This window comes from Bombina bombina, chromosome 5 (genome assembly GCF_027579735.1).
Source record: "Bombina bombina isolate aBomBom1 chromosome 5, aBomBom1.pri, whole genome shotgun sequence".
Lineage (NCBI taxonomy): Eukaryota > Metazoa > Chordata > Amphibia > Anura > Bombinatoridae > Bombina > Bombina bombina.
Genome location: NC_069503.1, coordinates 238,545,418 through 238,559,281, shown reverse-complemented (window position 1 = coordinate 238,559,281; position 13,864 = coordinate 238,545,418). Strand labels below are relative to the sequence as shown.

The window sequence follows — 13,864 nt, the reverse complement described above, 5'->3', positions numbered from 1 at the left end:
TGTTGTGATTCTCCTTTCTAGTGTATCGGCTCCTATCTAGCTGTACAAAATTATGTGAGGTAATGCAGCTTCCGGGGAAATCTTGCTGCCCTGAAATGAATGATCCTTCAGATGAACATTTCTACTTAACGTTGACACTATCATTTGTCGATACGTTTTCTTTGTTGATATCTGACTCTTCTTGAATTTCTGCTAGTACAGTTCCAGTGGAGATGACACTAGCTACAGTGGAAGGTATAGCCCTCCTTACTTACCCTTATCCAACTTTGTGTCAGGGTGCCAGGAATCAGACTGAGACGAGAAGCAAAAATAATCACACCTTTATGAATAGCAAAAAATAATAAAAAGTCCACAAGTCAAATAACAAGCCAGGAATCAAAAACAGAGCTGGTAGTCAGACGAGCCGAGTCAGGAGCCAAAGTGAATAGTCAGACGAGCCAGAATCAGGAACAAGGAAAACAGCAGAGTCAGGAACAAGCCAGGGATCAGGAACCAGGAAGGACGTCAGGCAGCCAAGTAATACACAGGAACTCTCACAAACAGGTCTGAGACAACGCAAAGGCAAAGCATACTGAACAGAGGCCCTTTAAATAATAAGTGATGACATCACAATTCTGAGACTGCATCCTGTCTCACATGGATGATGCACACGAGTCTGGCCATAAAAGGAAGTGCAGGAATTGAGCAGCATCCCCCACAATGCACCATAGTCAGGAACAGAGGTGAGTAAAATGGCTGCCAGCAGCACATGGCAAACACAACAGGGAAAAAACCCTGACACTTTGTTGGCAGTGTGGCATTGGGTACTTTGCACATTTCATCGGACAGTGGGTGGTTTTATAAGCACAGTCTGTATGGGAATTTTCAAAGTTCACATACAGTGAACTTCAAAGTTTATATATTTAGGGTGAGTTGGCTCCATTGCGGCCTCACTTTAAACACTGGTTGCAGGTGAGACTCATGATAGTGTTTTGCGCTGCCCTCAAGCACCCGGCTGGCTACAGGTCTCAGCTGAAGGACAGTTCATGCATTCTCGCTACAAGCTTTTGATTCTACTATTATTCTTGCCTTAAGTCATTTTATAATTATTTTGTAATATTTTGCTTTATTACTAGGCAACTAGAGTGTTTTTAAATACTTAAAATAAGTGGTTTGCTAGAGGCTATATACATATGTTTCAGCCACATTTTTTAGTTTACTATATCCTATAATACTACAGTTTTATAATTGTTCTTTCTACAGGAAGCAATTTAGGAAGATAAATCTGTTAAAAAATAGTTTAGTTTAATTTGTTTCAGTCTCTGTGTTATGAGACCAATGTTCAGTTGCAGTAATATGCATTGTCAAGCTGTAGATATAGGTACAGTGAGGAGGAACATCAGTTTTGTAGGATAGAGTGTCAAGCTTTCAATATGCCCTTTTCTCTTCAGCTTTGGGACAACATTTTCATGCAGAACCCGTGCTGAGTTATTCACATTTATCTAGGACCTATATGGAGGTCACACATATCATGCTTTGGATGATATGTGTGACATTTGAAGTCAAAATGTTTGGTGTGTGCATGTACTTTCTCTGTGGGTACTGGCATTGCCATTATCAATCTTTTTTTTTTTTACCTGTTTTATATTATGTTGTGACCTTTACAGTTCTTATAGATGTTGCCTTCACCATGAGTCATAGTAATATAAAGCCAGTTGTAAATATTTGCATTATTAGAGCCAGGTTTGTTTGTGTTTAATCAGACCCTATTCAGTTTAAAGAATTATAAGTATATTTAAGAAAGTCATCTCTAATTCTCTAATTCTTCCATTTTAAAGGGGTATATCTATAAACACATCACGTATTGCAGTATTTGTCCTGATGAAAAGTATGGTTAGTTAGAACAATAAAATCACAACAATGAGGATGCATCATTTATATTTGATAAATGTAACCCCTTCATGACCACAATGTACCCTGTACGTTGCTGGTCCTCAAGGATTTTTTGCTGTAATAGCACGGGTCTCGCCACTGGTGGCAAGACAGTGCTGTTATAACCTCCATCCCTCCTGCAGGACCCCTGCTATAGCGCCATTAAAAGACAACCGTTACAGGGTTAATCCATTGGATGTATCTTAAAGTCTCAATTTCCATATGGATACTAGTGCACTTCAATTTTTTGTAAAGGTGTACTATATCCTTATTATAGTAATCTTCTTTGTATATTTGAATCCTTTTGTTGGCTATAAACAATTTTTTTTTTTTAAAAAATACTTATATTCTACCAGAATATTTTTAATGTTCAACAGGATATTTGTGTAACACTGCTAATATTAGACTAAAGATGATGGACCTTCACTTGATGGACTTAAGATATATGTACATACTTTTGAAGTGATTCTCATGCTATCTGATTTCATTTTGCCTTAATGTATATACAGTGTTTTGTGTAACACTGCTAATTTTGGACCAGAGGTAATGGACACTTACCCGATATACTCAAGATTTATTTATATGTTATACTTTGGAACTGATTTTGTACTATCTGATTTCCACTTTCAATAAAAAGTATTAAAAATATCCCATAAAATATAAAAAGTTAAAAAATATAGAGGTGGATCCTTTAGAAAAAACAAGTATATAATAATGTTCTAAAAAAAAAATTACCATTAAAGTCTATGGGGATTTTTGTAGAGTAATCAGTAAATTGATCAGTTTTTTTAAAGGATTAAAATTGGCCCATAATTGTTGGGCAAACTTGCCCAGTTTACCCATTACACATAAATACAAATTGCATTCAGATTGTTTCTCATAAATGATTTGGATTGCAAAAGTGTCTGGTGTTGGTTGATCTACATAAATTAATGCTGCTGTTTAGAGGAAATTGAAATCAAATCTAGTGGCAGTTATGCTCGGTTGTGTTTGACTTTCTAAGATTGAAATAATTTTGAATTAAAAGAAAAAATATACAATCTTTTTTTTCCAATAACATACAAGTGAATACGAAAGATTTTAATTAACCATTATAAAATATTTACAGACATGTAACACTGCAGACAAAGAGACTGAGGGGCATATCTATCAAGCTCCGTATGGAACTTGATGCCCTGTGTTTCTGGCGAGCCTTCAGACTCACCAGAAACACAAGTTATGGAGCAGCGGTCTAAAGACTGCTGCTCCAAAACATGTCCGCCTGCTCTGAGGAGGCAGACAGAGATCACCCCAATTCAACCGGATAGAGTACGATCGGGTTGATTGACACCTCCGCAAATCTGCAGGGGGCGACGTTGCACCAGCAACTCACAAGAGCTGCTGGTGCAATGCTGAATACGGAGAGCGTATTGCTCTCCGCATTCAGCAAGGTCTTTCGGACCTGATCCGCACTGTCGGATCAAGTCCGACAGACCTTTGTTAAATAGGCCTCTTTAGCTCTGTAGAATAAGTACAAATATGTCTAGAAACCATCTGTTAGTTTGTCACATAAAATGTACTTTTTTATATTTTATTTGTATTTTTCGTTGAGGAAAATATATGAAATCACATTGAAGCACCATATTACCATGTTACATATGTGCCAAGTCTGTAATGTGTATACTTTATAGGGAAATCACCTTAAAATATAATTGTTTTTATTGGTTACAGTTATAATTAGAGACAGTTTTATTTTCAGTAGATGATGTTTTCTTGATGTCAGTTGGTATTGCCAGTGTGTATTTCCAGTGATCACAATCCTAAAATGTATTTGCTCATAAGTAAAACCAATGTTACATTTTATCCAAAAGCTTTTTGAGGTACTGTGTTGTAGAAAGTTTCTTCATAATGTAATTAAGTGAAGATGCATGGAATTGAAATTTGAAAATACAAGATTTTAATGGAATTAAGAGAGTTAATGGTTTTATTTTAATTCAAAATTAAAATAGGATCATAAGATACATTTAATTGTGCAGGAAAACAATAGATTGATTATACCCTTGACGCAGATTATTTTTTTTTTTTTTTTTAAAGAATCAGAGATAAAAAGATTGCTATATTCAATGACAGGGTGTATTTCATTTTACTAATATGAAAATATTTTATTTACACAGGAGACTGTGAGATGGCTGTATGTGGTGGAGTGAGCTGTATAATAGAGCCCCGTGTCTTTGTTGCTCTCAGCAAGGCTAAAATGATTTCTCCTGGAGGAATAAGCAAACCATTTTCCAACAATGCAGATGGCTATGGAAGAGGAGAAGGATGTGGTGTTGTTTTAATAATGCCTCTTAAAAAGGTTTGTTTGCTTTTTTTGAAATATTAATCACCACAACTAGCTGGCAAATCAATGGCAAAATGATTACTGTTTTTGTTTTACTGTTCATGGATAAAAAAAGTTCATATTTCAATTTTAAAGTGAGATACCTCCAGATATCCCGGACTAAATAAGTTTCCTTATTTGAACAGGGGTGTGTGTCATGAAAAGTCGACAATCAGGTTTTTGCATTGGGGAGAGATTGAGGTGAGGAGTAATATGGAATCCTTAGGTTTATCTTTATCTGGAGAGAGTGTGCAGTATGAAACTGACAGTTTGACTTTAATAGGGGGGACAGATCCAAGTAAGTGGTAATAGTAATTCCAGAGTTATGCATTAACCAAGTTAACTACTTCTTCCTTCATACATACAGATTAAGCACTAGTGTTTATCTAACTTATTTGACTAAGTTCATCTACAAGTGACATTTCCTAAAATGTCTCTAAGCAAGAAAGTCAGCTTTCATTTCCATTGTTGGGCAGAACTGTATTTCTGTCTGTGTGATATTTGAAGTCAACATGTTTGGTGTGTGCATTAAATTTCTCCATGTGGTCTTTGGCTCTGGCATTGCTAAATCATCCAGGAGATGACTGAGAAATTGTGCAGCCTTGCATGCTTCTGCTATGGAGAAGTAATCTGCACATGTGGAGGCATGTGCCACTGAGTCTTTATTACAACTAGATAAGCCCACTGCATACAAAAACAATAGTTCAGTACGTAACTTTTTTGAGAGCGTGTGTCCGAATTGGCAATTATCCTCTAAAAATATTCCTTTATGTACTAGTTTTCCACTTGTTTTCAAAAGAACAGCAATTTTTTGTCCATTAAAATAACATTATATTGATCAGAAATAAAGTGTAGACATAGTTGTACAGAGGCCCATTATCAGCAACCATCTGCCCTGTGTTCCAATGTGTTTTCTAATCCAAGTTTATCATTTAAAAAGGCTAACTGATCATTAGAAAACCCTTTTTGCAATTATGTTAGCACAGCTGAAAACTGTTGTGCTGATTAAAGAAGCAATAAAACTGTCCTTCGTTAGACTAGTGGAGTATCTGGAGCATCAGCAATTGTAGAGTCAATTAAATTCTCAAAATCTCTAGAAACAAAGAAATTTCTGCAGGAAACTCATCAGTCTATTCTTGTTCTGAGAAATAAAGGCTTTTCAATGCGAGAAATTGCCAAGAAACTGAAGATCTTGTACAATGCTGTGCACTACTCCCTGGCTTCAAAGAACAGAAAAAACTGGCTCTAACCAGAATAGAAAGAGGAGTAGGAGGCCATAGTGCACAAGAGGACAAATACATTTGAGTGTCTAGTTTGAGAACAGACGCCTCACAGGTCCTCAACTGGCATCTTCATTAAATAGTACACGTAAAACACCAGTCTCAACATCAACACTGAAGAGGGATGCTGGCCTTCTAGGCAGAGTTGCAAAGAAATATCCATATCTCAGACAGGACAATAAAAAGAGAAGATTAAGATGGGCAAAAGAACCTAGACACTGGACAAAGGAAGATTGGAAAAAAATTGTTATGGATAGACAAATCTAAGTTTGAGTTGTTCAGATCACAAAGAACATTCGTGAAGCACAGACCAAATGAAAATATGCTGGAGAAGTACTTGATGACCCTCTGTCAAGCATGGTGGAGTATGATGGTCTGGGGGTGCTTTGATGGTGGCAACGGAGATTTATACAGGGTAAAAGGGACCTTGAAGAAGGAAGGCTATCACTTTATTTTTCAACATCATACCATACCATGTGGACGGCGCTTGATTGGAGCCAATTTCTTCCTAAAACAGGACAATAACCCAAAGCACAGCTCCAAACTATGCAAGAACTATATAAGGAATAAATTTAATGGAGCGGCCAGCACAGCCATAAAATCTTAATCCTATTGAGCTGTTGTGGGAACAGCTTGCCCGTATGGTACGTAAGAAGTACCCATCAAGCCAATCCAACTTGTGGGGTTGCTACAGGAAGCATGGGATGAAATCTCTTCAGATTATTTCAACAAAATGACAACTAGAATGCCAAAGGTCTGCAAGGCTGTAATTACTGCAGGATTCTATGATAAAATCAAAGTTTGAAGGATTAAATTATTATTTTGCTTAAAATTCATTATTTCTAACCTTGTCAATGACTATATTTCCTATTCAAACTCATTTCATGTATATTTTTATGGAAAATAAGTAATTACCTAAGTGACCACAAACTTTTGAACGCCAGTATACAAAAAGGGCAGTATTGTGTTAGCCAGTGTATTCAAAGAAAGTAAAAATCCTTTTGTAAAAAAAGTGATGTAAAGTTGATGGGGCCTATTTATTAATGTGCGAGTGGACATGATCTGATATTGCGGATCATGTCCACTGCACATCGATAAATGCCGACAGCATACGCTCTCTGCATTTATCATTGCACCAGCAGTTCTGGTGAACTGCTGGTGCAATGCCACCGTGCCCTGCAGATTCTTGGCCAATCAGCCACTAGCAGGGGATGTCAATCCACCCGATCATATTATATTGGGTTGATTTCTGTCCACGGCCTCAAAGCAGGTGGACAGGTTATGGAGCAGCGATCTTTAGACTGCTGCTTCATAACTTGTGTTTCCGGCGAGCCTGAAGGCTCACCAGAAACACAGGGCATCGAGCTCCATACAGAGCTTGATAAATATGCTCCAATATATCTAAATGTACAAAGTATACACAAATTGTCTAACCATGCAAATAATTAGAAAATTACAAACGTTATAAGAAATGCAAATTCAGGCTCGCCGGAAACCCGATATCTTTAATAGCTAACTAATAGTGTATAAAATTGCAAGCTTTTAGGACACTGAGGTCCCTTCGTCAGGCATTCTGACGTACAAATGAAGCTCAGTCATATTTATATACAGTATAAAGGGTAAAGAATATGCATTTAAAAATGACATATGTAAGGCATGAACATGTGTTGTACAGACCCATACTTCCGCTACATTGATGACATTCTATTAATATGGACAGCAGGAGAGCAACAATTAATTCACTTCCACAAAAGATTTAATGAATTCCATCCTGTTAACAAAATCTCCCTAAATCACTCCACCCACACATCAATTTACTATGCACCACTATTTACATTTAAAACAATACTATACATATTTACATCTATCACAAGCCCTCAAACTGTCCCTAATATCTAAAATATGAATGCTTCCATCCAAAACACACCAAATGCTCCATTATTTACAGCCAAGTCAAAAGATAAACCAGTATCTACTCAAACATATCTGACAGGGATTCACATCTAAAATCACTTAATAATGTATTCGGGAACTAAGGCTACCACCCAAGGATAATAGAAATACAAGTTCGAAGAGCCACTAAAATACCCAGGGACAAACTCTTGCAATACAAGACAACACTGGAGAATAACAGGGTACATCTTTTTGTTACTCTATAACCCACAATTAGATCTTTTAAGAAAAATTGCCAGACTTACATCCAAATATTAAGGACAGACAATTAAAAGAAATATTACCCACCACTTCTCTAATACAGACAACCCCCAAACCTTACAAAAAATGTTAATCAAAAGACAGCTATCACACCCACAAAAAACAGCACATTTCCCTGCAACCGAAAGTGATACAAAACCTGCACTCACATCCTAACAACAGAGGTAATCTCAAAACCCAGCAAAGAACAGAAATACAAAATTTTGGATTGGTTTATCATACTTTTTCTTCTTCAAATATTTCCTGATATATCTTTTAATGGTCACTAAAATAGCTATGGCTAGAGAGTGGAAACAGATTAATCCTCCTACCTTTCTCCATGTTAGAAACATTATGGGGTACATGAAAGTCATGGAGCAACTTCCTTTTAAGGTTTTAAATAAATTAGAGTTTTACTTTGAAGTGTGGACTGATTTATTTCCAGATTGATCCTTATTGAAGGTAATTATCATTACAGCTGTTAGTCTGTCTGGAGAGAGTTGAAGTGGATTAAGAGTAGAGAAGATAAAAGATAAAAATAAAATAATCCCTTTTCTTCCTCCTATTTTCTTCTTTTACCTTTGATATCTCTGACATATATGTCTCCTTAACCATTTATCTCTATCTCAGTAATTCTAACAACATTCACAAGCTTGCAAGCTTTATTATTTGGCTTTGGACTATCTGATTTAAACTGATATATTCATATAGATATAATCAATCTATACCCTTTTACCTTCTTATTATTGTTACTTCATAAACTTACGGGTCCAAGAGTGGCCCTATATGTATTTGTAATTGTAGGTTTTTGTCATAAGATAACATAAAATATGTAAAATAGAGGTTTGAGTCATATAGGTCTAACTTGGCACGGTCTTACCTTGATGTCCAGATTTTGTTAATCATATGCTTTGCTTGTTACTTTCTATTGTACATTCTGTACTGATGACATGATTGATTTTATTTGTATTAGCAGTGTGCTTGGGATCATTATCATGCTGAAAAATAAAACCATTCCCAAGCAGGTGCCTTCTAGAAGGAATGGCATGATGAATTAAAACCTGTCTGTACTTTTCAGCATTCATGATCCTATCAATTTGGACAATATCGCCAACACCACTGGCAGAAATGCAGCCCCAAACCAGGAAAGACCCTCCACCATGTTTCACTGAAGGCCACAAGCACTCATTCTTCCATCTCTCTCCAACTCTTCTTCTCACATATTGTTGATAATTGGACCCAAAAATTTAAAACTTGGATTCTTCACTCCATAATACTCTTTTCCACTGATCTTCATTCCAATCTTTGTGTGCTTTAGCATATCTTAGAAACCTAGATATTGACGGCAGATAAGAGCCATAGGCCCAGCAAGTTTGCCTGATATTTCCTAAAAGTATAAACTTATCTAGTTTGTAGGATAGCCTTATGCATGTCCCAGGCATTCTTAAAGTCCCCAACAGTGTTTGTCATTACAACCTCTTGTGAAAGTTTTCTCCATGAATCAATCAACCTTTCCATAAATCACTCCTGAATATACTACCCTACAGCTTGAGATCATGTCCCCTTGTTCTTGAATTTTCTTTTTATTTGTAAAATACCCACTGGCTCAGTTTAACTAAACCCTTTAATATACTTGAAAGTTTACTATCATATCACCTCTTTCCCTTCTCTCCTCTAAACTATACATATTTAGGTCATTGAGCCTCTCCCGATACATTTTATTTTTTAGACCATGTACTATTTTGGTAGCCCTCCTTTGCACAGATTCAAGTCTGTTTATATCCTTCTGAATATATGGCCTCCAGAACTGCACACAATACTCAAGATGAGGCCTAACTAATGATCTGTAAAGTGGCATAAGAACCTTACTATTTCTGCTCCAAATACCTCTACCAATACATCCAAGCATTCTGCTGGCATTACTCGCTGCATTCCTGGTCTACCCTGGTCTAATACTTTTGTTAAATAATTAAAGAAGTCAATTAGATTAGTATGACATGATCTCTCTGAAGTAAAACCATGTTAATTTTGGTCCTCTAAATTGTTTGTCTTTATGTAAATCATAAATATTTCTTTTAAGAGACTTTCCATTAATTTCCCTACTACTGAAGTTAAACTAACTGGCCTGTAGTTACCAGATTCTTCTCTACTGCCCTTTTTATGAAGAGGTACTACATTTGCTATTCTCCAATCATCTAGAACAGCTCCTGTTAATGGGGCAGATAGCACTGATCAAAGTTCTTTTAAAACCCTTGGATGAATATTATCAGGACCCACTGACTTTTTTACATTTATTTTTGATAATGCTAATAAAACCTCATCCTCTGTAGAAAGATTAGTGTTAAGCTCATTTCCATTTTGTGTAGCATCCCTTAATGTAGACATTCTATCTTCACAATCTTTTGTAAAAACAGAACAGAAGTAATCATTGAGATAGTCTTCAATTTGCTTATCTCCTATTATTCTACCATCAACTGTTTTCAGTTTCACTATTCTAGCCTTATTTTTTTCTTCTTTAACTGATATATCTAAAGAATGTTTTGTCCCCATGTTTTACTGACTGTGCTATCTTCTCTTCCACACAAGCTTTAACCTTCCTAATTAACTGCTTAGTCTTTTTTTGTATCCAGATATGACTATGTTCCAGTCATGAGAATCATTGTACAATGAATCTGTTATAGCTAATAAATCTAAGTTGTCCCTAGTCATTATTGAAGTGAGTTCAGGTAATTTATTTCCTAAGCTGCAAGCATTTGTGCTCATGGCATGAAGAACTTTATCTTCTAGAATTTCTGGAACTGTAGCTTTGACTAACATTTTGGGCATGCTGTGGGGGACAGGTGGAAATATTAATGCTACCCCCCTTTACTAGTTTAAATGATTTATAATAAAGCATTTGAACTCCTCTCCCAGATACTCTGTTCCTTTAACATCCAAATGCAAGCCATCTCTCTTAAATAACCTAGTATCTTGCCAAACAGAGCTATAATGGCCAATAAAACCAAATCCTCATTACCTGCACCACTTATCTAACCAATAATGAAATGCTATTATCTGCTTCATTTTTCCTGCTTCCTGGCCATACACAGGTAAAATAGCAGAAAATCTCCCCCCTCTTCGATTTTCCTGTCTTCATTTCTGTGCTGTGTATAGCAGGTGGGACTGCTCTACATGTCACTGAATAGAAAATAAAAAAAGATTTGTGGGAGGAGAGTTTGTAAATGATGGACAAGCCGCACTGAACATAGTGAGCCGCATGGCAAAGTTTTTGATTGGTTACCTATGGGGGAAAAAATTGACTAGTGAGGGGGTGAGGGGGTGGGGAACAGCAAGACATAAGATAATATAAAGTGCATGTTGGACAATTTACAGGTAACTTTGAAATAAAAACAAACAAACAATATATAATACTAATATTAACTTGCTCTTTTTGATAGTGCCTTCTCATTGTTCTCAGTTTACTTTAATGATAGGTATATTTGTTCCCTAAGTTATGAAGAACAGAGTTTTGCATAGAGAGTTACTCTGTTTCACTTGGTGTTACATTTTCATTCTTACAACCCTTCCTTTTCGACATGATGTGACATATTTTACATGATTTGACATATTATAAGCTAAAGAATTATAGCTTCCTGACAGACTAGATACAAATAGGATCATTTTACCTTCCTCATCTAATTTCTTGAGAATATATTTAAAGCAATTAATCAACATTAATATTAAATCAAGATTTTTTTAGGTCTCCAGTTAAATAATTATCTGGATAAATAGAGCCTCTCTCAATAAAACATGCTTCCAATTTATCCCAAGCCTTCCAAAGCATAAATCACTGTGACTTGTAAAAGTGGAGATCTCAGCTCTTACCCTTGTTGACAAACATTTTCACCACTGTCTTCCCGAGAACCTCTATTCTAAATAAATTGTAGATGTGAGAACAGGCACTGCAGATTACAGAACTTTGAAATCTTGTGTGTGTGTGGTCATTTCTTTCTGCTTTCAGAATGCCCAGGCCCATAACTCTTGTCAAGGTTTTTTGCTTAATGCAGCAGAAAGGCAGATTGATGCAGGGGCAGCTACACTTACTGGAGAACAGAAAAAAAATTAGATCTCAGCCAGTGGTTTGGCTTAACGTGAAAAACATTTAAAATTTATAAAATATTTCAAGAAAGAAAATCATACCATTAGTTCAGGAGAATGATTTCTATAAACTTTGCAAGTCTGGACATGGTTTCCACACCACCACTCGCAGGGGTGTCCCACAGAAATAATGAGAGCTAACTGTTTGGTAAAAGTTTGCAAAATGAAATACAGAGGAAGACTCCGGTGTATGTTTAAACTTTAATATTACGCCTAATACAAATCAAATTACGCTGCTTTCAGTGCACTGTACATTAGATTTGTGGTTATTTTTATATGCATAGGTTTTCCTTTCAGAGTAATTTGTTTTTGAGTATTTTGATAAAAGCTCTTCACCTTTGACGTTACGAGAAAAAACAGTGAGATCTGTAGGGTGGAAATGTTTACAGAATTATGCTGGGATTTAAGAGACAATTTCATATATGCCGTATAAGTACGGCATTTATATTTATATTTAAGCAGTGTAAGCTGCCTTCAGAGCCCTTGTGGGGCAGGTTCATACATGTAAGCCTGCTTCCCGCAATAGCTTTATATAATTCCACCAGGGAAATGTTCGAACTGGCGAGCATTCTTATCTCAACAGCCCAGAGAGTCGGGCCCTTGAGGTTCAAGGACACTAAGAGGATGAATAGGAAGAGAGCAAAAAAAAAACACACCAAAGTCTTTCCCTTCATTTACCACAAATATGAGTAACTAGTCCTAAAGCCCATGTACACGGGTCAAAATCCCCATACACTTGGATCCCACTCCCTCCCTCCTTCCCCTTCCCTGCCGCTCTCAACTTTTTTTATTCTGTAGTGCAGCTGTCCCACCCGCTCCAGCCACCCCGATCACGGGGGCAGCCCTCTCTCTGCTGTCTGATCCTCACTGACTGATCCTTCCTTATGGCAAGGTATGTTTGTCTTGCCCTGCAGTCTCTACTGCGCATGACTGCATCGGACAAACATATCTGGCCTTTTATAATATAGGATGAGTGACAGACTCGGAATCAGTAAAGAATCACCATTTCCTATTGAATATTTATGTAACCATCATAAAGCTTCACTTTTGTTCTTGGCCAGCCAAAACATGAAACAGTCAATGCCTGTCACTTTTTTTCACTTAAAGGGACACTGAACCCAATTTTTTTCTTTTGTGATTCAGATAGAGCATGCAATTTTAAGCAACTTTCTAATTTACTCCTATTATCAAATTTTCTTCATTCTCTTGGTATGTTTATTTGAAAAGCAAGAATGTAAGTTTAGATGCCGGCCCATTTTTGGTGAACAACCTGGGTTGTCCTTGCTGATTGGACAGCATCAATAAACAAGCGCTGTCCATGGTCCTGAACCAAAAATGTGCTGGCTCCTTAGCTTAGATGCCTTCTTTTTCAAATAAAGATAGCAAGAGAATGAAGAAAAATTGATAATAGGAGTAAATTAGAAAGTTGCTTAAAATTGCATGCTCTATCTGAACCATAAAAGAGAAAATTTGGATTCAGTATCCCTTTAACACTTGGGGGTAGACAGAAAGGGTGAAAGAGAAAGGGAGAAAATCCTATATAATAAATGGCCAAGTATGTTTGTCAGATGCAGTCATGCGCAGTAGAGACTACACGTGACAAACATATCTGACCGTTTGGATCCTGACACTCAGCACAGAGCAAGGCTGAAGCGGAGTGTCAGGGAGCGTGGCCGACGGGAGCGTTGCGATGGAGGCATGGCCGGACGTCGCGAGGGGCATGGCCGGGCGTCACAGGGGGCGTGGCTGGGCACGGCGAGGGGCGTGGTTGGACGGGTGTCGCCACGATGGGGCTTGGTTGGGCGGGGTGCCGTGATGGGGGCGTGGCCAGAGAGGCAAAGGCTTTCAATGAAGACAGAGCCAGAGAGGGAGCAGGAGAGGGGGTGAGAAGGGCCAAAGAGGGGGGGAGAAGGGCCAAAGAGGGGGGAGAGAGCCAAAGGGGGGGGAGAGAGCCAAAGAGGGTGGAGAAAGAGAGCCAAAGAGG

The 13,864-nt window shown here is 37.3% G+C and overlaps 1 protein-coding gene across 1 annotated transcript in view; it reads left to right on the top strand.

The window, feature by feature from the left end:
* Positions 1 to 13,864, top strand: part of LOC128661430 (uncharacterized) — an 81,807-nt gene that overhangs the window by 52,290 nt on the left and 15,653 nt on the right. Inside the window, exon 5 of the mRNA XM_053715684.1 lies at positions 4,065 to 4,246. Coding sequence (XP_053571659.1) covers positions 4,065 to 4,246 — 182 coding nt within the window. The remainder of the gene's footprint in view (positions 1 to 4,064; positions 4,247 to 13,864) is intronic.